Genomic DNA, 21,821 nt, shown 5'->3' with positions numbered 1-21,821 from the left:
TAGGCTGAAGATGGATGCCCAATGTTACAGAAGAACCTTGGGTGACTGTCCAGGAAGCCAGATGTCTCTATCATTTCTATAGTTTTGGAAGTTACTTGCTCTGCACTTCCTGTTTTCATGGGATTAAAGACTAGATAGTTACAGTTTTGTTACCAAATTAAAAAAAACCAAAAAACTCACAAAAGAGATGTAAAGGTCATAAGGTTGAGAGACATAAAAAGATAGTTTTGTGTTAGTAATACCAGTTAGCATAGAAAGTAAATTAGGTACAAAACTTTTGACTCACCAAGACAGAATAAATAATAGAATATTTTCTCTGAATTTGCCAAATACAGATAGACTGGACACTGTAAATGTAATTCTTACCTGATAATTGTTCTTATTGTAAATCTGTGTTAAGCATTAAAACCTTCCTTTTTTTTATATAGACAAAATAGGAATGTTGTGAGATATGTGTACACTGTGAAGATGTATTCCTGTGATTGGTGTAACAAAAAGCTGAACAGCCAATAGCTAGGCCGGAGACTTCTGTGACTTCCAAGCAGAGAAAGAACACTGGGAAGAAGACAGAGTCACCAGCTAGATGGAGAAGGAGGAAGATGAGTACAGAATAAAAGTAACTGAGCCATGTAAAAGAACGTAGACTGTAGATTAAAAGATACAGGTTAATTTAAGTTATAAGAACTAGTTAGAAACAAGTGTAAGCTAAGGCTGAGCTTTGATAATTAATAAGTTCTCCAAGTGATTTTTTGTGATCTGGTGGCCCAAAGAAAAATCCATCTACAGTCCACACATGTGCTGTGATAATTATGAGTTATTTTAATTTATACTATATACACATGAAAACTATGCACAACATAATGATTCTACTTAGATGAAATTCCTAGAATCCCTAGAAATTATGAAAGTTTTTTGTTTGTTTGTTTTTTTAAGAAATCTAAGAGGTTTCTTTCTGACATGCTGATAGATTGTGTGTCATTTCCTTAAATCTAGAATATCAGTAGGCTTAACTACATCATTAAGGAATTCTATTTCAACAGCCAAAATTTTATGTGGCTTTTCTTGGAAAAAAATTAAATGCTAGCTATAGTAGAGAGGACAATTATATGAGTTGAAGGATCTTTTCTAAAAATGAGACTCAAATAAATAGCTATATCATTGATAATTAGAACACAGGGAATTAAAGACACATCCTGTTTCTGTCATTATCACTGTGAGTGAAGCCATGTAAAAGAGCTTTGTAAACAGCACCTAGTACTGCTCAAAGTATCATAGTCTCACATGGTGCCTCTAGAGCAGTGGTTCTCAACCTCCCTAATGCTGAGACACTTTAATACAATTCCTCATGTTGTGGTAACCCTCAACCATAAAATTATTTTCATTGCTACTTCATAACTGTAATTTTGCTAGTTATGAACTATAATGTAAGCATCTGTGTTTAATGATGGTCTTAGGTGACCCCATGAAAGGGTTGATCAACAACCCCAAGGGTTTACAACCCACAAGTTGAGAACCACTGTTTTACATGGATTCTCCACTTTCAGCAACTCAGACACAATCCCTCCACTCACCAACCAGCAGAATATGTATATAAACTGTATAGAAAGAGCTATAACCCAGGGTTTGACGGCAGCTTTTTCTACTCAGCCTGAATAGGATGTGTCATTAACTCTGGGTCCATCAGAAGAACCAACTACCAAATGTTCCTCAACAAGTTTGTGATAGATTCTGTGTAGGGGAAGGCACAGGATACAGCTAAGTATAAGCTGCCAATGCAAAGTCTAGTAAGTGAGCTCATAAACCTTAAAACCATTTAACCAACGTTTCTTCCTTTAGATCCTTCCAACAGAACACAGGCATTTTTTTTCTTTTCTTGTTTTTTTTGTTTGTTTGTTTGTTTTGTTGTTGTTGTTGTTGTTTTTTCAAGACAGGGTTTCTCTGTGTAGCTTTATGCCTTTCCTGAATCTCGCTCTGTAGACCAGGCTGACCTCGAACTCACAAAGATCCACCTGCCTCTGCCTCCCAAGTGCTGGGATTAAAGGCGTGCGCCCCCGGCAAACACAGGCATTTTTAAAGGTGTGATTTAGGTGTAATTTACAGATCATACAATTCATCCACTGTATACTCACAAAATTTATATTCATTTAGCTACATAACTATTACGAAAATTTAAGAACAAACATTTCTATGACCTTACCAAAAAAACCATTTAAGCTTATTCCCAATCAATCCCCATTCTAATAACAGGTCACAGATAATCACTAATCTGCTCAAAGTATACATCATCTAAGTAGTTCATCTTAGTGGAATCATGTGTGTATTAAATGATTTTTACGTGTATATAGCATATACTGACCAGATTAATCATTTTGAAGCATGACTTTCACAGCACTGTGTTAAGGTTACAATGCAGTGTAACCATCACCACTGTCCACATCCAGACTTTTTTATAACCCTAAACTGGAAACTCATTGAAAAATAACCACCTACTTCCAATATCCCCAAGGAAACTCTATCTTACCTTGTCTCTGAATTTTGCCTGTTCTAGCTATTTTCAATACAAGGAACCACACAATATTTTTGGTCTAATTTAAAAACTGACATCATTTCATTGTATGAATTATTTAAGTTAGGCACAGCAGTACATACCTTGTAATCGCTAAACCTGGGAGGTGGAGGCAGAAAGATCAAGCACTCAGTCATCCTTTCCTACATAGCATGTCTGAAGTCAGCCTAGGCTACCCGGGTTAAAAGGCAAACACATTTCTAAAAATCTTTTATATTTTGGATACAACTCCTTTAAAAGATACTTCATTTGCAAATATTTCTCCCTCAGTCTGTACCTTTCTGTTTTCTTAATGTCATTTAATGCTGAGCTTTGTATGTTAACATTAATATTGTGTGGTCATTCTCAATTACAGGATACAACAGTGTAAAATGTGTACTTTTTTTGTGCATTGGTGTTTTGCCTATATGTATGTCTGTGTGAGGGTGCCAGATCCTCTGGAACTGAAGTTACAGATAGTTGTGTGCCACCATGTGGTTGTGGCAAACTGAACCTGGGTCCTCTGGAACAGCAGCCAGATCTTACCTCTGAGTCATCTCCCCAGCCCAAGAATGTGTACTTTTAATCTTACAATAAGGTAAAGTTATGCTTCAAATTTTGAAAGCTAGCTGCATTACTTTTCGGAAAACACTGTTTTACTGTTCCTTTCCAAGTAACATTGTTTTTCACTTAGGACCTATCACCACCTAGTGGACTAAGTAGGAATACACCAATGCATCACCACAGTGGCTCACCACTTCCGTTTCAGAACAAACCACTAGACCGAGTCTTCAGAACCAGAGAAGAGCTCCTGTACCTATCTAAAAAAAGCAGTTGGGTAATTTGTAACCACACAAAATACAAACATTTATACAAATAACAGATGCCATATACTCAAGATAATGCATTAGTTAAAGAAAAACAAAAATCTTTTGTAGGAAGCATGGTGCTGGCTTTACAATAAGCTTTGGCTCCCAAAGATTAACCTAACAAAATAAATTTACAAAGCTTAACTCAACAAGATATGAAAATTATAATGCCTCATGACTACATAAAAAATTTTCCCCAAGGTTATATGGCTCATTGAATTTTCAAACTTCAATCAGTGAAACCACATCAACAAAGCATACATTAAGATGCAGAAATTGTATTAAAACACTTGGACATTGTTCATAATAAAAGTCTTACCAGGGTAGTGGTGGTGGTGGCGGTGGCGGCGGCGGCGGCGGCACACGCCTTTAATCCCAGCATTCGGGAGGCAGAGCCAGATGGATCTCTGTGAGTTCGAGGCCAACCTGGACTACAGAGTGAGTTCCAGGAAAGGTGCGAAGCTACACAGGGAAACCCTGTCTCGAGGGGAAAAAAAAGGTATGCTACTTTTGGGGTTGGGGATTTAGCTCAGTGGTAGAGCGCTTGCCTAGCAAGCGCAAGGCCTTGGGTTCAATCCTCAGCTAAAAAAAAAAAAGTCCTACCAGCTGGGTGGTGGTGGTGGTGGTGCAAGCCTTTAATCTCAACATTCAGGAGGCAGGGACGGGTGGAACTCTGCGTTGGAGGCCAGCCTGTCTGGTCTACAGAGTGAGTTCTAGGACAACCAAGGCTACACAGAGAAACCCTATCTCAAAAAGAAAAGAAAGAAAAACAAAAAAAAAAAGGTATGGTGGCACATTCTTGCAATCCTAGCATTTAGAAGGCTGATAAGAGAATTGTAAATTCCAAGGGAGTCCAGACTACACAGTGAGAGATTCTCTCTCCAAAAACTGAAAATAGGTCTTTAATCTCAGCACTTGGGAAGAAGAGGCAGGAAGGCCATCCTAGTCTACACAGCAAGTTCTAGCCAGCTAAGGCTAGAGACCTTATTTCAATAAACAAAAAAATTTATATCATATACCCTTTTCTTCTTTAGAAAGAGATCACATTTATAATCAACCTGCTTTAAATAAAAATACTGTTGTTGTTTTTTTTCTGTGCCACATCAGAGGGCTCTTCTGATTTGGGACATAAAAATCTCTTCACCTTTTCTTTTAGCAATATGTCTGGGTTTAGAGAAGGAGTGAGCCAATTCCATCTCCAAAGCCAGCTTGATAATTTTGGGAAATTGGGTGTAGTTTCTCTTACTACTTCCTGCTGGAGGGGGGTGCTGTATCTTATGGGGACATAAAGAAAATTTTAGGATTATGGAGTAGTCCGTGAGGGTGAAGCTCTGAACCAGTTGCCTTGAAACCATTCTGGATGATCGCCTGGACATGCAGGACCCATAGAAAGGTGACCACTGAACTTTGCTTGAATAAATGGTCCTTCAGGTTCCTGTGTCACAGAGGAAACTGTCAAACATTCTACAGGACACTGAGAGAAGTGACTGAGAGACTCTAGCTCTGTGGGCTGAAGACAAATGCCCCAACTTTACAAAGGAACATTAGGTGACTATCCAGGCTGCCAGCTGTCTCTGTCTACCGTACAAGACTCCCAAAAGTTGCTTGCATCCTTCTTCCGGTTCTCAGGTAATATTATATCCTTCTGAGGTCTTTGATGTGGTTGAAGACTAGATAGTTATAATTTTCTCAGTTATGATAAAAGATAAGTTAGATATAAAAGCTTAGACTCACAAATATAAGATAGATAGGATATCTTCTTTAATATTGTAACTGTAATTCTTGCTTGATAATTGTTTTGTTACATGTAATTTTACTATGTAAAAGTTAAAACCTTCCTTTTAAAAAAAAGGGGGGGGGGAATTTACTACAGATCTATAGCCATAAAAGCAAAGTAGCTGTGACACTAGGGGTTAGGATTGTGGCTCAGTGGAAAAGTACTTACCTAATGTAAGTAAATACATGAGTTCAAACCTCAGTCACACACACACACACACACACACACACACACACACACACACACACACGCTATGCTATAGACATGAAAACAGTCTGGACAATAGAATATTTGTTAAAATATCGTGTGTGTAGTTTTTTTCTTTTTTTGTACTGCTGGGGATCAAACCCAGAGCCTTGTACGTGCTAGGCAAGGCCAGATAAGTTTTGACAACTTTTTCTAAATTCCATAGGGAAAGAAATCTTTTCAACACACAACTGGAAAAACAATGTCCATATAAAAAAAATAAGTTAAATGTTACCTCGCACCACACACAAATGTTAACATCAAATATGTAACACAAAGAAAAAAATGATAAAACTTTTAGGAGAAAACAGAGAAAGCTCATCTTGAATACCACCTGAGTAGACTGAAAAGCTTTTAGGAAATCGGTAAAGCACACTTTCAGGTGTGTCTGTGAGAGTATTTCTACTGGAGGATTAACTGGGGGATGGAGAGAGAGAGTGAGAACTATCCTGAATGAGGGCACCAACACCCAAAAGGCTAGGTGCTTAGATGGAATAGCAGAATAAAACTGGAAAAAATACTCATAAGTGAGGTACTGACTCTTTGCTTCATAGCTACAGTGAAGTAATAAGCTAATTAAATCCTTCCTCCTCGCTCAGCCTTTGTCAGAGTGACGAAAAGTATGACTAACACAAAAAGTTAATACAGAAGAAGTGGGGTCACTGCTACCATGTGGCTCTTATGCCTTTGGAACTGGCTTGCAAGAGGAACGAACATGTAAGAGTCTGAAAAAGCTAACCAGACAGTGGTTCTGGCAGGAACTCAGAAGATAGGAATGCTGATAGAGATGCAGACAGCGAAGTCTACACCCCTGAGGTTTCAGGGGGACTGAAATGTGAATTATGAAGACTGTTCTTGTGGTTTACAACAAAACTAAGGACTCTATTGGGAATCAGACTAGAAGGTCATTCATGTTACATTCTGGCAAAGAGCTTGTTTACATGTTGTCTATATTATGAGATTTTGTGCAACTCCAAGTTGAAAAGTAATAAGACTAAATTTAGGCTATGGCATGGTTATGGCTGATTTTTTTTTTTTAGGTAAACTGTGGTAATTGTGGGGGTAAAAAAAAACAAGTCAAAAGACAGAAAATGTTACAGTCTGGCTGAAAGCAATGAATGAATGATTACTACAGAAGTAAACTTTCCTCCAAAAAAAAAAAAAAAAAAATTGCAGGAAACCAAAGATGCCTTAAGAGCATCACAGAAATTGTCAGTCTACCCAAGGATCAAGGGTATGAAAGTTTGAATATGAATTAAAATGTCTCGGATACTCATAGGGATATGAAATCAAACACCTGGGTACTCATAGGTTGCTGCAACTGTGGTCCAAGGGGTTTAGCTACTCTAACATATGGACAACACCAATGTCTGCCACTAGCTTGAGTGTTAACCTCGTAGTGGTAGTTTTGCAGACATGCAATATTAAAGAACTGTGGAGTCATGAGAGGTTGATGGGAGAAAGTCTGACATGAAGCAAAGGCACAATAGGAAATTCCTGTAAGTTAGAAATGCCAAGAACATGAAACAGCTGCCATTAAAAACTGCAAGCGCCGGGCGGTGGTGGCACATACCTTTAATCCCAGCACTCGGGAAGCAGAGCCAGGCAGACCTCTGTGAGTTTGAGGCCAGCCTGGTCTCCAAAGAAGCTAATTTTAAAGTACAAAACTTGAATAATTCCTCAAAGGATGTTAACATCACTAAAGATTAGCAAAATACAAATAAAAATCAAAAATACAGGGGGTGGTAAGTATGTAGAAAAATTGTAATTCTTTTTGTGTTTGTTTTGTTTTTCAAGATAGGGTTTCTCTGTGTAGCCCTGGCTGTATTGGAATTCACTCTGCAGACCAGGCTGTCCTGGAACTCATAGATCTGCCTATCTCTGCCTCCCGAGTGCTTGGATTAAAGGCATGTGCCACCACCACCCAGCTTGGAATTCTTATGTCAGTAAAAACATAAAATGGTGATTCTGGTATTGAAAACAATACAGCATATATACACACATACGTAACAGTAACTGAAGAAAAAGATGCCATACATTTGGAAAAGAGTGAGAGAGAGGTGGTACTTGGGAGGACTTGGAAGAAGGGAAAAGAAGTGGTACATATAATCTCAAAAAAAAAAAAAAATGAAAGATTACATGGAATTAAAAAAGAAAGAAAACAAAACAGCAGTTACTCAAAAATAAAAAAGATAATTATCAAATGGTTTAGAATTTCCACTTCTGGTTATCAATCCAAAAGAATTTAAAACAGGAACTCAGAAATAAACTTTTGCACACCCATATTCATAACAAGATTATTCTCAATAGCTCAAAGTTAAACAAAACCAAACATCTATTAACTGGTGAATAAATAAATAAAATATGGTTTATACATACAAAACAACATTATCCAGCCTTAAAGAATAAATGAATTCTAATATATCATACAACAAAGCTATAGAATATTAGTTTAACTATTTAAAGATGTGTTATATTTGTTTATACCATGGAAAATTACTTTAACTGTGTAATGGTGTGTTACATTTTTTTTTCTGCTGCCTTTGTTAACAATGTAAAGGTGTGTTACATTTGTTTAATTATGAAAGATGTGTTGCATTTGTTTCACCTTGCTTGCCTAAGGCACATGATTGGTCTAATAAAGAGCTGAACAGCCAATAGCTAGGCAGAGAAAGGATAGGAGAGGCTGGTGGGTAGAGAAAATAAGTAGGAGGAGAAATCTAGGAGAGAGAGAGAGAGAGAGAGAGAGAGAGAGAGAGAGAGAAGAAGAAGAAGGAGGAGGAGGAGGAGGAGGAGGAGGAGGAGGAGGAGGAAAGGAGAAGAGAACGAAGGAGAAAGATAGGGACGTCCCTGGGGCCAGAAGCCAGGCAGCCACCAGCCAGTCAGACACTAGAAGCAGAAAAGTAAGACATACAGAAAGAAAGAAAGGTAAAAAGCACCAAGGCAAAATGTAAATAAAGAGAAATAGATTAAAATAACAGCTAAGATAAAGCCAAGCATTCCTAGTAAGTCTTTGTGTCATGATTTGGAGCTGGTTGGTGGCCTAAAAGAAAGCCTGCTACAGATAAATCTGGAGAGCATTATGTTAAGTGAAATGTCCGTCACAAAAGGACAAATACTATGAATCCACTAATAGGGGTATCTATAAGGGGTAAAGTTCATGGATACAAAAAGAACTCATTACAAAACTGTAGTAATTAAAACACTGAGGAACTGAGAGGAAACAACATATAGACCAAAATAGCATGCCCACCTATGTGTCCTCACATACATAGCCATTCTGTTCCATTTGTAGATTGACAAGTCATATAAGATATGGAAAGTTACTGTTAATATAGTCTGAATTTCAGCTCTAAATAAGATGAGTTCTGTAGATGGATGCTGATGATATTACACACTGATATAGAAAATAATCTATACTACTGAACTGCATACTTGAAAGTACTGAAAGTCACTGGGCAGTGGTGGCGTACTCCTTTAATCCCAGCACTCAGGAGGCAGAGCCAGGTGGATCACTGTGAGTTCGAGGCCAGCATGGGCTACCAAGTGAGTTCCAGGAAAGGCGCGAAGTTAAACAGAGAAATCCTGTCTCGGGGGGGGGGGGGGGGAGTACTGAAAGCAAATGTTACCTGTTTTCTATTACAAACTAAAAAAGTAAAAGGAGAGCCATGTCCTGGAGAGATGGCTCAGTAGGAAAAAGTAATTGCCACATAATTTGAGGAACTGATTTCAAATAATCAGAACCTATCTGTGTCACAAGCATCTGTAATCCTGATGCCACTATAGGGAGATAGAAGGCCAAAAAAGGAGACTTTCCAGGAGCTCACAGGCTAGCTAGTCTGACATGTAGTAGAAAAATAGCCGGGCAGTGGTGGCGCACACTTTAATCCCAGCACTTGGGAGGCAGATGCAGGCGGATCTTTGTGAGTTCGAGGCCAGCTAGAGTGAGAGCCAGGAAAATTGCAAAGTTACACAGAGAAACCCTGTCTCAGAAGGAAGGAAGGAAGGGAGGAAGGGAGGGAGGGAGGGAGGGAGACCCTGGTCTCAAACAAGGCAGACAATGAGGACTGACACCAGAATGGGAGTGCTAATTAACACATGTACACAATTTAACAAATAGATACCCACACATGTGTGCATACACATGCACACATATACACACAAGCAAAGGAGAGCCAGACATGGTAATAGGCGCCAATAATTCCAGAACTAAAAGCAGCAGAGGCAGTACAATTTATGAGCTTCAGGCCAGGCTGAGCTGAGCTACATGGCATGCTATGCCAGGAGCTATACAAAACAAACAAACAAACAAACAAACAAACAAACAAAAAAAAAAAAAAAAACTGGTATCAATTACACACATGAACAAGCACACAATCAAAAAAAATTTTGAAAATGAAAAATGTAAGAAAAAGGCCTGACAATTAACATTATGTTTGATCATGGTCCACCTAAGATTAAGAACAAGACAAGACTATCTCTTCTACCTACCATGATACTAGAAATCTTAGTCAGTATAGTACGAAAAATAAACACCATAAACATCAAAAAGGAAAACATATGGCTGTCTTTATTCATAGTTGTGCACATAAAAGTCCCAGCAGATTTGTTTAGGTGACTAGCAGAACTAGTAAACTCAATACACAAAATCAATTGCATTTCTTTACACTAGCAACAAACAATTCAGCAAATAAACTTTAAATCCAGTTTGATTCATAATAGCATTAAAATTCAGAATAAGAATAATTTTAAAGAAAAATAGGTGTCAACATTAATCCATTTAAAACATTAATGAGAAAAAGTGAAGAAGCTATACTAAGTAGAAAGACAAACTAAATGCAAGGACTGGAAGCCCTGCTCATATTAAGATGACAGTCTGAGCCAGGCACTGAATGCAGTGACAGAGCACTTTGCCTCACAGGTGAAAAGCTTGAGTTTACTCAGCACTGAAAAGAATAAAGTTAATTATTCTGATGAGATCAGTGCAATTCAATTAAAAAAAGAAAACTCAGTAATTTTTAAATTTTTTTAACAGTAAGTTGATTCAAAACTTTATATGGAATTGTTTTTTGAAAAAAGGAAAAAACAAAGCCAAAATAACTTGGGAAAGGAAGAATGGAGGCGATTTATAAACACCCTCTAGTTTCAAGATTTTATTATAAAGCCATAAAATTCAGGACACAGTGGCTTTGTCTAGAAGATTCAAAAGGATTAATGAAAGAGAATACAAAACCTAAAGATTCACACATTTTTTTAAAGAAAACCTCCAAAATATTCACTGAGGAAGGACTCTGACAACACTAGAAGAAACAAATTTTCACAGGAAAAAGACTTTGATTCCTACTTTATAAACATACCAAAATTGCGGACATGAATGTAGCCCTAAAAAAACCACTTAGTTAAAAGAAAATGTAATTTGGTTACACTAAGATTTTTTTTTTTTTAGTAAAGATACAAGAATCAATAACGGCCGTCGGTGGTGGCGCATGCCTGTAATCCCAGCACTCAGGAGGCAGAGGCAGGCGGATCTCAGAGAGTTCAAGGCCAGCCTGGGCTACCAAGTGAGTTCCAGGAAAGGCGCAAAGCTACAACAGAGAAACCCTGTCTCAAAAAACAAAGAATCAATAACAAAAGATTTCAAAAACCACACTTCACAAAATAATTACAAGTTGTATTTATTATAAAACATGTAAAAAATGAAAAAGAAGAGATGGGTGGTGGTGGTGGTGGTGCACACCTTTAATCCCAGCACTTTTGGGGCAGAGGCAGGAGGATCTCTGAGTTTGAGGCCAGCCTGGTCTCCAGAGCAAGATCCAGGACAAGCACCAAAACAACATAGAGAAAACCTGTCTTGAAAACAAAAAACAAAACAAAACAAAAAACATGAAAAAAGAAAACCACAGACCAGAAAGAAATATTCATACTACATATATCATATGATATATCCAGAATATGAAAAATGCAAACAATACAAAAAGTAGACAAAGAACTTAATGTTTTTAATGTTCAAGACTTGAACCATTTAAATAGATGATATATGAATAGCCAGTTAAGTGTATGATATAATTACCAACATAACTGGCCATTGCGGAAATGCCAATTAAAAACATTCTGTCTCATTACAATGCTCACTACACTTACAAAAATTAAAACCCTGACAATATCAATTACTTGCAAACATATGAAACAGCAACTTACATATTACTAGAACTATAAAAATGTAAAAACATTTTAGGAAACTAGTCACTCCATAAAAATTTTAATGTGTATCTACCATATATACCACCAATTCCTAATATGCTTTAGCAGATCAATGTACATGTATGTATACAAAATTTTACGTAAGAAATTTTATAGCTGCTTTATCTGCAATAAACCAGAAAAAGCCCAGGTGTCAACAGATGAATTACCTATGATACTGTCAGTGGAATACTACTCAGCAATAAAAAGAAATGAACTATTAACACTTGCATCATGGATTACTATAAAATATTGGGCTGGAAAGGTACAAAAGAACAAATGTTCTTTGTGAACATAATGAGATTGTAGAATAAGAAGTAAGAAGCTATTAGGTTTTAGGGATTGAGTAATAGATTAAAAGGGAATTTTAAAGAACTACAAGCCGGGCGGTGGTGGTGCACACCTTTAATCCCAGCACTTGGGAGGCAGAGGCAGAGGCAGAGGCAGGTGGATCTCTGTGAGTCCGAGGCCAGCCTGGTCTACAAAGAGTTCCAGGACAGCCTCCAAAGCTACAGAGAAACCTTGTTTCGAAAACCACAAAAAAAAAAAAAAAAAAAAAAAAAAAAAAAAAAAACCCAATGGTTAAAACACTTGTGAAAACTGCTTGGATTTACATTTTCAGATAGGAGCATTTCCTTGTATGAAAATTTCATACTTCAATTTTAAAAAGATACAAAGAACAAGGACTTTGGGGTCACATAGAGCAGCTCCACCACTTACCAGGTGTGTGACCTTGGCCAAGTGTTAAACTGTCAGTCTCCCCATCTGCAAAAAGAAAGAGATAGATTTGAGAATAACTTCACAGAGCTGCTAGGAAAAGTAAACAAGATAATACTTTAATGATATAAAACAGTAAATGCTCAATAAATACTAACAAAGAAGTTGTTAGAACTATTATTCCCAAATTTCAGCCAAGGAAAAAGTGGGTAAATGCTGGGTAATTCACATATACTGCATTATTTATTTGGTTACAAAGACACCTAGCAGGAGCTGTTACAGTTTTATGGATGAAGAAACCAGGCTTCACTGGCAGTAGCAAACTTCAACATGCAAACTTCCACTTTGTTTGTTTTTGATACAGGGTCTCCTGTATTTCAGGTTGGCCTGAAATTTACTATGCATCCCAAGATGATCTTGAACTACTGATTCTCATGCGTCTACCTTCCAAGTTCTAGGATTATAGTTTATGTATTTTCTACTGTACCATGCATGCCAATAGGGTCACTTTTTTGTAATTAACCCAGTACAACCCAGGTCATTTTAAAAGCTACTGAATGCTCTATTTATTTATTTATTCATTCTTTTTGTTTGTTTGTTTATTTAAGTTTTTTTGAGACAGGGTTTCTCTGTATAGCTTTAGAGCCTGTCCTGGAACTCACTCTGTAGACCAGGCTGGCCTTGAACTCACGGAGATCTTCCTGTATGTTCTGCCTCCTGAGTGCTGGGATTAAGGTATGCGCCACCACCACCCGGCTCAATCTTTCATTCATCCATTTATTTTGAGCCAGGATCTTAATATGTGACCCTCACTGGCCTAGCACTAACTATCTAGACCAGGCTGGCCTTGAAATCACAGAGCCACCAGACTCTGTTGGGATTAAAGATGTGCACTACCACCAAAGCTAACCTCCATTGATTCTTGCCAGTACTAGCTCAAGCCTCATGACAAAAAAGGAGGCCAATTATGAGGGCTTGATTAATAAATAGAAGTGGGTTTATAAGAAGACACTACAAAACATTATTCTAACTTTAAATTATTTACATAGTGTGTATGCACGTGTAAAGGTGTGCATGTGTAGGTCAAAGAACAACTTGAGGGAGTTGAGTTCTCTCCTTCCACCATGTGGGTTACAGGCACTGAACTCAGAGAGCCAGGCCTGGCAGCAAGCCACTTTACCTGGCTAAGCTATTCTAGGTTCTTAGATAGTCCCTTCTGCATAGCAATTTCAATATAAGGGAATTCTGGACTTGCACAGTGGCTGACACATGTAGTTCTAGCCCTTAGGAGGCTAAGGTAATAAAAAATCGAGTTAAAGCCAGCCTTGACAACATAGGGTATTCAGATCATTCCAGGCTACATAAGATCCTTTCTCAAAAAATAAAATAAAACAAAATAAATAAAAACTGGGGGAAAGGAGGGATAAGCATGAAGGCATATAATCTGAATACAAAACCTGTGCTCTAAGTAGGAAGGTGGAGCTAAGGCTTGATTTAGCAGAACGGTTTCAAAATTTGTCAGCTGAATAGAGAGCCAAATTTATTCCATTTGTCTTGATCATGCAACTTTTACTTTAAAAAGTTAAAATTGCAAAAAATAATAATAACAATAATAAAGTTAAAATTGTGAAGTGGGTGTGGGAGTGCACCCCTTTAAACACAGCACCTAGAAGGCAGATGGGCAGATCACTCTGAGTTAAGAGGCCAGTGTGATTTTCAAAGTGAAAAAAACAAACAAGGGGTTGGGGATTTAGCTCAGTGGTAGAGCGCTTGCCTAGCAAGTGCAAGGCCCTGGGTTCGGTCCTCAGCTCCACATACAAAAAAGAAAAAAGAAAAAAAAAAAGAAAAAAACAAACAAGAAGAGAAATATTCTCATGCATTCTGATACCAAGGTTTTGAATTCAAAGAATCATTTTCAGCTTTTTTTAAAGTATGAGGTGTTGCCAGGTGGCAGTGGTAAACAACCTTTAATCCCAACACTCAGGAGGCAGAGCCAGGAGGATCTCTGTGAGTTCGAGGCCAGCCTAGTCGACAGAGCGAGATCCAGGACAGGCATGAAAACTATACAGAGAAACGCTATCTTGAAAAACCAAAAGAGAAAAGTATTTGGTGTTAATATTCTGATACGCCTCTTGAATCCCACCCCTTGACGCCACCCTGTCCTGGCATAAAAGCCTCATTCTAAGGAAAAACTCCTCCCCTCCCTCACTCTTCCCAGTTTTCCTTCCACGAGATGTGCACCCTCAACCCCTGCCTCTTTCTGTCTCTCTTCTTCTCTCTTTCCTATCTATTATAATAAACTTTCTATGTGGATGCATGTTTCCCTGCATGTGCAGGATACCCTTGGATTCCCCTGCCCCAACCCCAATAATTCATAACATGAGGGCCAGAAGGATGGCTTAGTGGGTAAAAGCATGAGAATGGTCCCTGGAACCCACCTAGAGCCAGAAGGAAATAATCAACTCCACAGTTGGCCTCTGACCTTCACACACTTGTTTTGCAGATGTACCCCTGCATATCTCTCTCCTCTCTCCCTCCCTCCCTCTCTCTCTCTCTCTCTCTCTCTCTCTCTCTCTCTCTCTCTCACACACACACACACACACACACACACACACACACACACACACATGCACACACACACAGTTTGTCACAACACTGCTTCCATAGGAAAAAATAATTGCTACAATCTAACCTCAGATTGTTCTTTGCATTCCTTCTCAGTCATCCATTTCAAATTTCTAGATTTAAATGTTTTAGCATTCCCTGCACCCCACCAGATGACAGACATCCATGACTATCCAAGAACTGAACATTTTTTCATCAATTATAAACAAGTGCTAAACTCTTGGCTCCACAGAGAATGCCTACAAGTCAGTATAAACTCTGAAATAGGGGCAGAGGTCAAGGGAATAGGAGTTCAGCCTATGCTCTCAATCACATTCCACCCCCACCTTGTTCAAAAGAATCCTTATCAGAAAGTACTTCCTAGCAAAAGGCCTGACCCATCCATGATGCAGCATATTGAACTGGAGCTTTAGAAGCACAGGGAAAGTGCTACTACCATGAACCACCTAATCACTGAACGAATGCTGTGGAGGAGACAATAAGGGAAAACATGGGGACTTCTAAATGTATCTTAATTTGCTTCAGGAAAGAACCTGTCTCATAAAGGACACGACTGAACTTGAGCTCTTTGAGGACCGAATTCCACAATGAATTCTTCCAGTTTGTGTCCAAAATCATCCTATAATGCAGAAGATGCTCAAATGACATTTTATTTTATTTTTGGATTTTCGAGATACGGTTTCTTTGTGTAGCTTTGCGCCTTTCCTGGAACTCGATCTGTAGCCCAGGCTGGCCTTGAACTCACAGAGAGCTTCCTGCCTCTGCCTTCCAAGTGCTGGGATTAAAGGCGGGCACCACCACCACGGCCCAGCCTCAAATGACATTTTAAAACAACCTATTCTTTCACATATTAAAAAAACCCATCATAGCTGGGTGTGGTAGCTTTAATCCCAGCACTAGGGGGGTAGGAAGGTAGAAGCAGGCAGAAGCTCTCTGTGAATTTGAGGTCAGCCTGGTCTACAAAGGTGAGTTCAAGGACAGCCAAGGCTGTTACACAGAGAAGCCCTGTCTCAAAAACATACACACAGATACACAAACATAAGAAAACAATAATTATCATATATGTTATAAGTCATTATACTGAGCTGGGAGTGATAGTACATGCCTTTAACCTCAACACTCAGACAGAAGCAGGCACATCTTTGAATTCAAGGCCAGCCTGGCCTACAAAATGAGTTTTAAACCAGCCAGAGCTTCAAACTGAGAGGCTCTCTAAATAAAGAAAGAGAGAGAGAGGGGAGGGGGGGGGGAGGGAGGGAGGGAGGAAGAAAACTGCCTAAACTGCCTTTAACTCTTTACATACATATATATGTATGAATGTATATATATATACACATAGATACACACAAAAATATACAAACTTTATTTCTTATTGTATGTATGATGAGAGGACACAAGCCTTCCCCATCTCGTTTGTGGAGGTCAATTACAGGACAACTCTATGGGATAAGTTCTTTCATTTACCTTTACATGCATTTCAGGGATCAAACTCAGGACACCAGACTTGAGTAACAATCCCTCTATCCACCGAACCATCTTGCCACACATAAAACTCTTAACAAATAAAAGCAAGGCCAGGCATGGTGGTGCATGCCTTTAGTCCCAGCACTCAGGAGGCAGAGGCAGAGGGATCTCCAAGTTCTAGGCCAACGTGGTCTACAGAGTGAGTTCCAGGACAGTCAGGACTACACAGAGAAACCCTGTCTCAAAACAAAACAAAACAAAATAAATAAATGAATGAATAAAAGTTAAAAATTGGGGCAAAATGTAATGGCATAAGCCTTTATTCCCAGTACTTGGAAAGTAGAAATAGCCTGGTCTACAAAAAGCTAATTCCAGGCCAGCCAGAATTTCACAGTCGACTATGTCTCCAATAATAATGATGACGATGGTCATAGGAGCTGAAACAAGGGCCTTGCACTTACTAGCTAAAGGCTCTGTCACTGAGCTATTTCCTCAGCCTTACCATTAACACCTGAGACTCATCAAAATTAAGGAGTCTACAGACAGGACAAATCAGTTGAATAAGGACTCCACAGCCACACCTCATGGCATACTTTGGTGTAACTCATTTCACATTCTCAAGCAGACCTCACAGCTCTCATCTAAAAATATGGAATGTTTAGTCTTGTGTTTAGTGAAAAAAAAAAAATCAATGTGATGCACTTTGTAATATATCAGCTATCACTATATGGTAAAAGCCACGTTTGTGTCTGCCTTTCCTGTAAACCAGAAGCCTTTAAGAGGACTATGGCTTTTATACTGTGGCTAAGGCTTGGCATATGCAGGAAAAAGGAAAAACAAAACAAAACAAAGCAAAACAAACAAACAAACAAAAAAAACCAGTACTGTGTTAAATAGATCAGATCCTACAAAAAAAAATCAAACTCATCAAATAGCCTTCTATGACATACTCCACATACAACTGCTGAATATATGCAGTATCTGGCACATAAGAAACACCCAATAAATTGTATTTCTCAGGCTGGGACAAAATCTAAGTGAAGAAATTTCTTGCCATCCAAACATAAGAATCTGAGTACAGATCCCCAGAACCCATCCACCTATAACCCTACTACTCCAAAGAGATGGGAGGCAGAGACAAGAAATTTGGACAAGATGAGCCCCTGCATCTCAAGGTGAAAGGTGAGGCCCAACATCCAATGTTGCCCCCTGACCTCCATAAATGCACGCACACAGAATGAGTTAAAAATATTCTTTTAGGGTTGGGGATTTAGCTCAGTGGTAGAGCGCTTGCCTAAGCAAGCACTAAGGCCCTGGGTTCAGTCCTCAGCTCCAGAAAAGAAATTCTTTTAAACAGCATTTATCTTCTTTTGGGGGTGGGGGGACTTTTTAAGACATGGTTCTCTTTGGGGTTTTTTGTTTGTTTGTTTATTTGTTTGTTTGTTTGTTTGTTTGTTTTTCTGAGACAGGGTTTCTCTGTGCAGCTTTGCATTTTTCCTGGATCTCGCTCTATAGACCAGGCTGGGATCTCAAACTCACAAAGATCCGCCTTGCCTCTGCCTGACCTGGAACTTGCTTTGAGAAACCAGGCTGGCCTAGAATTTTTATAATGGGTCTCTCCATTCAGTGCCACAGTAGAACCTTCTCAATGATCCTGTACCCTCTGTGTGCTTGACTGGCTTGTTTGGGGGCTGTTTAGTTTGACCAGAGGTTGATTAGTAGTTTTAAGAACACTGGGTTACAGACCCTTCTGTGCCAGCTTCCTTTTTTTTTTTCCCTCCCCGACACAAGGTGTCTCAGTGTAGCTTTGGAGCCTGCCCTGGATCTCACTCTATAGATCAGGCTGTCCTCGAACTCACAGAGATCCTCCTGGCTGTGCACCCCCCCCCCCCTCAAGTGATGGAATTAAAAGCGTGCACCATCACTGTCCTTTCTTGATCTCTACTATTCAACTTTAAATTGATTCTCTGAAGACAATGTTTGGACATATCTTTACCCCACCCTCTCTTTTAGGGCTTATTTTTTGTTTGTGGATGTTTTGTCTGCATGTATATCAGGTCACCATATGCATACACTGTATGCAGAAGCAAGAAGATCCTCTGGAACTGGAGTTACAAATGGTTGTGACCTACCAGGTGAGTGCAGGGAATTAAACTTGGGTCCTATGAAAGAGCAGTCAGGGATCTTAACCCTGGTACATCTCCCTAGTACCTGCACTACTCTCTATTATCAAAAGTTATAGCATTGCCAGGTGTGGTGGTGAACACTTTTTTTTTTTTTAAAGATTTATTTTATTTACTATGTATACAGAAGAGGGTGCCAGATCTCATTGCAGATGGTCATGAGCCACCATGTGGGTGCTGGGAATTGAACTCAGGACCTCTGGAAGAGCATTCAGTGCTCTTAACCTCTGAGCCATCTCTCCAGCCCAGGGTAAACACCTTTAATCCTAGCTCTCAGGAGGCAGAGGCAGGCAGATCTTTTTTGTGTGTGTGTGAGTTCGAGGACAGGGTCCAAAGCTACACAGAGAAAACCGGTCTCAAAAAGCAAACAAAAAAAAGGGGGGGAGGGAGAGGAAAAGAAAAGAAAGAGGTTAATTTACAGAATAAAATGTAGTTACAATATCCCATAAAAACAGAGAGAGAATTTCAACAATACACTAATAGCCTAGGTTAGCATACACTTATTAGTGTTTACCATTTGTTAAGCATTGTTCTAAACCCTTTACATATATTATGCACCTAATCCTAATAGGCCTAATAAAATCATTACATTTTTACTGTTCAGGTTTTCAGATGAGAAAACTGTTGGACACAGATTGCATAATTTAGCCAAGGTTGTAAAATAGCAAAATATTAAAACTAGGCAATCTTGAGCCAGAGCTCATTTTTTTTTATTTATATATCTATGCATATGTTATATCTGTGTGGTTTTGTGCACATTTTTTGTTTTGTTTTGTTTTTCGAGACAGGGTTTCTCTGTGTAGCTTTGCGCCTTTCCTGCAACTCACTCTGTAGCCCAGGTTGGCCTCGAACTCACAGAGATCCGCCTGCCTCTGCCTCCCAAGTGCTGGGATTAAAGGCGTGTGCCACCACTACCAGGCTTTTATGCACATTTATACATTACTTACAAAAGCCAGAAGAGGGCATGAGATCCCCTGAAACTGGAATTACAGATGGTTGTGAGCCAACATAAAGATGCGGCTAATTAAATCCAGGTCCTCTAAAAAAGCCTATCTATCTCTCCAGCCTCCCTGATTATGCATTTTTTTTCTAAATTTAGAAGTACTTGCTTATATTAAAAAACTAGGGGTTGGGGATTTAGCTCAGTGGTAGAGCGCTTGCCTAGCAAGCGCAAGGTCCTGGGTTCAATCCTCAGCTCAAAAAAAAACAACAACAAAAAACAACAAAAACAAAAAAAAAACCTAAAGCATTCATTTGAAATGTGGACTTATGAACCATGGACATGTCCACTGTGGCATTCTGTATAATGCAGAAAAAAGTAGAAACCATCTGGATGCCCAGGAAAAGAGAATGGCTAAACAGACCATGCCAGAGCTGTTTCACCCTTCAAGGATGGTGCCATCCCGCCATTAAAAATATTTATTAAAGTAAATGTCTCATGACTTGGGGACAATGCTCTACATGTATAAGAGAAAATGAGATACAAAAATACATAGATGTTATTATAATTAATAATGTACAAGATTATCTAAAAAGAACCTAGAATGATTATTCTCTCTCTCTCTCTCTCTCTCTCTCTCTCTCTCTCTCTCTCTCTCTCTTTTTTTTTTTGAGCTAAATCCCCAACCCAATTATTCTCAAATGATAAACAATGTTTATTTCTTAGTGGTGAAATTAGGGATTCTTGTGTTTTTCTTTAAAATACTAAAATGAAAACACAAGTTTCTACTACCAGGTGGAACAAAGTTATTGTCTTTCTCTTAATTCAACCATACCAGCAACCTCAACCATTTGGGAAGAAAAAAAAGCAAAAAAGATTCTAATCTGGGCTGGAGAGATGGCTCAGAGGTTAAGAGTACTAACTGCTCTTCCAGAGGTCCTGAGTTCAATTCCCAGCAACCACATGGTGGCTCACAACCACCTGTAATGAGACCTGGCACCCTCTTCTGTGTACATAATAAATAAATAAATCTTAAAAAAAAAAAAAAAGATTCTAATCTGTCTAGAAAAGAAAGTAGGAAGCACTCTTGAACGCATTGGCACAGGAGATCACTTCCTAAATATAACACCAGTAGCACAGATACTGAGAACAACAATTAATAAATGGGAATTCTTGAAACTGAGAAGCTTTTGTAGAGCAAAAGACATGGGTCAATAAGACACAAAGACAGCCTACAGAATGGGAAAAGACCTTCACCAACCCCACATCTGACAGAGGACTGATCCCCCAAGTATATAAAGAACTCAAGAAACTATACATCAAAATACTAAACAATCTAATTTAATAAATGGGCTAAAGAGTTAAACAGAGAATTCTCAAAAGAAGAATCACAAATAGCTGAAAGACATTTAAAGAAATGCTCAACATCCTTAATCATCAGAGAAATGCAAATCAAAACAACTCTGAGATACCACCTTATACCTGTCAAAATGGCTATGATAAAAAACACAAAACACAAACGACAGTCAATGTTGGAGAGGATGTGGAGCCAGGGGAACACTCCTCCACTGTTGGTGGGAGTGAAAACTTGTACAACCACTGTGGAAATCAGCATGGCGGTTTCTCAGAAAATTGGGAATCGCTTTACCTCAAGACCCAGCCATACCACTCTTGGGCATATAACCAAGGAATGCTCAATCATACCACAAAGATACATGCTGAACTATGTTCATAGCAGCACTATTCGTAATAGCCAGAACCTGGAAACAACCTAGATGCCCATCAACTGAAGAATGGATTAAGAAAATATGGTACATATACACAATGGAGTACTACTCAGCAGAGAAAAACAATGACAGCATGAAATTTGCAGGCAAATGGATCGAACTAGAAAATATCATCCTGAGTGAGGTAACCCAAACCCAGAAGAACAAACATGGTATGTACTCAATCATAAGTGGATACTAGATATAAATCAAAGAACAATCAGATTGCAACCCACAGAACCAGGGAGGCTATATAGCAGGGGGGACACTACAATGACTGTGGCTTATAATAAGTTTTGGTTTTACTCAATCACTGGGCAAGCCTCAGTGAAACATTTCACAATTAGGATAAGAATTTGTATTGTATCAAGCTGATAATAGAAAAAATAAATAAATGAATGAATGAATAATTAAATAAACAAACAAACAAAAAAGAACTAGTGGCCGGG

At 38.7% G+C, this 21,821-nt stretch overlaps 1 protein-coding gene across 3 annotated transcripts in view; it reads right to left on the bottom strand.

Moving 5' to 3' along the window:
- The window catches only part of Nr6a1 (nuclear receptor subfamily 6 group A member 1), a 189,488-nt gene that overhangs the window by 114,149 nt on the left and 53,518 nt on the right, over window positions 1-21,821 (bottom strand). For all 3 annotated transcript variants that reach the window (XM_036185297.1, XM_036185298.1, XM_036185299.1), the window contains one exon: window positions 12,398-12,442. In XM_036185297.1, coding sequence (XP_036041190.1) covers window positions 12,398-12,442 — 45 coding nt within the window. The remainder of the gene's footprint in view (window positions 1-12,397; window positions 12,443-21,821) is intronic.

The sequence above is a fragment of the Onychomys torridus genome, chromosome 4, assembly GCF_903995425.1.
Source record: "Onychomys torridus chromosome 4, mOncTor1.1, whole genome shotgun sequence".
Lineage (NCBI taxonomy): Eukaryota > Metazoa > Chordata > Mammalia > Rodentia > Cricetidae > Onychomys > Onychomys torridus.
The sequence above is the reverse complement of the archived record's forward strand: the minus strand, read 5'-3'. Positions and strand labels throughout refer to the sequence as shown.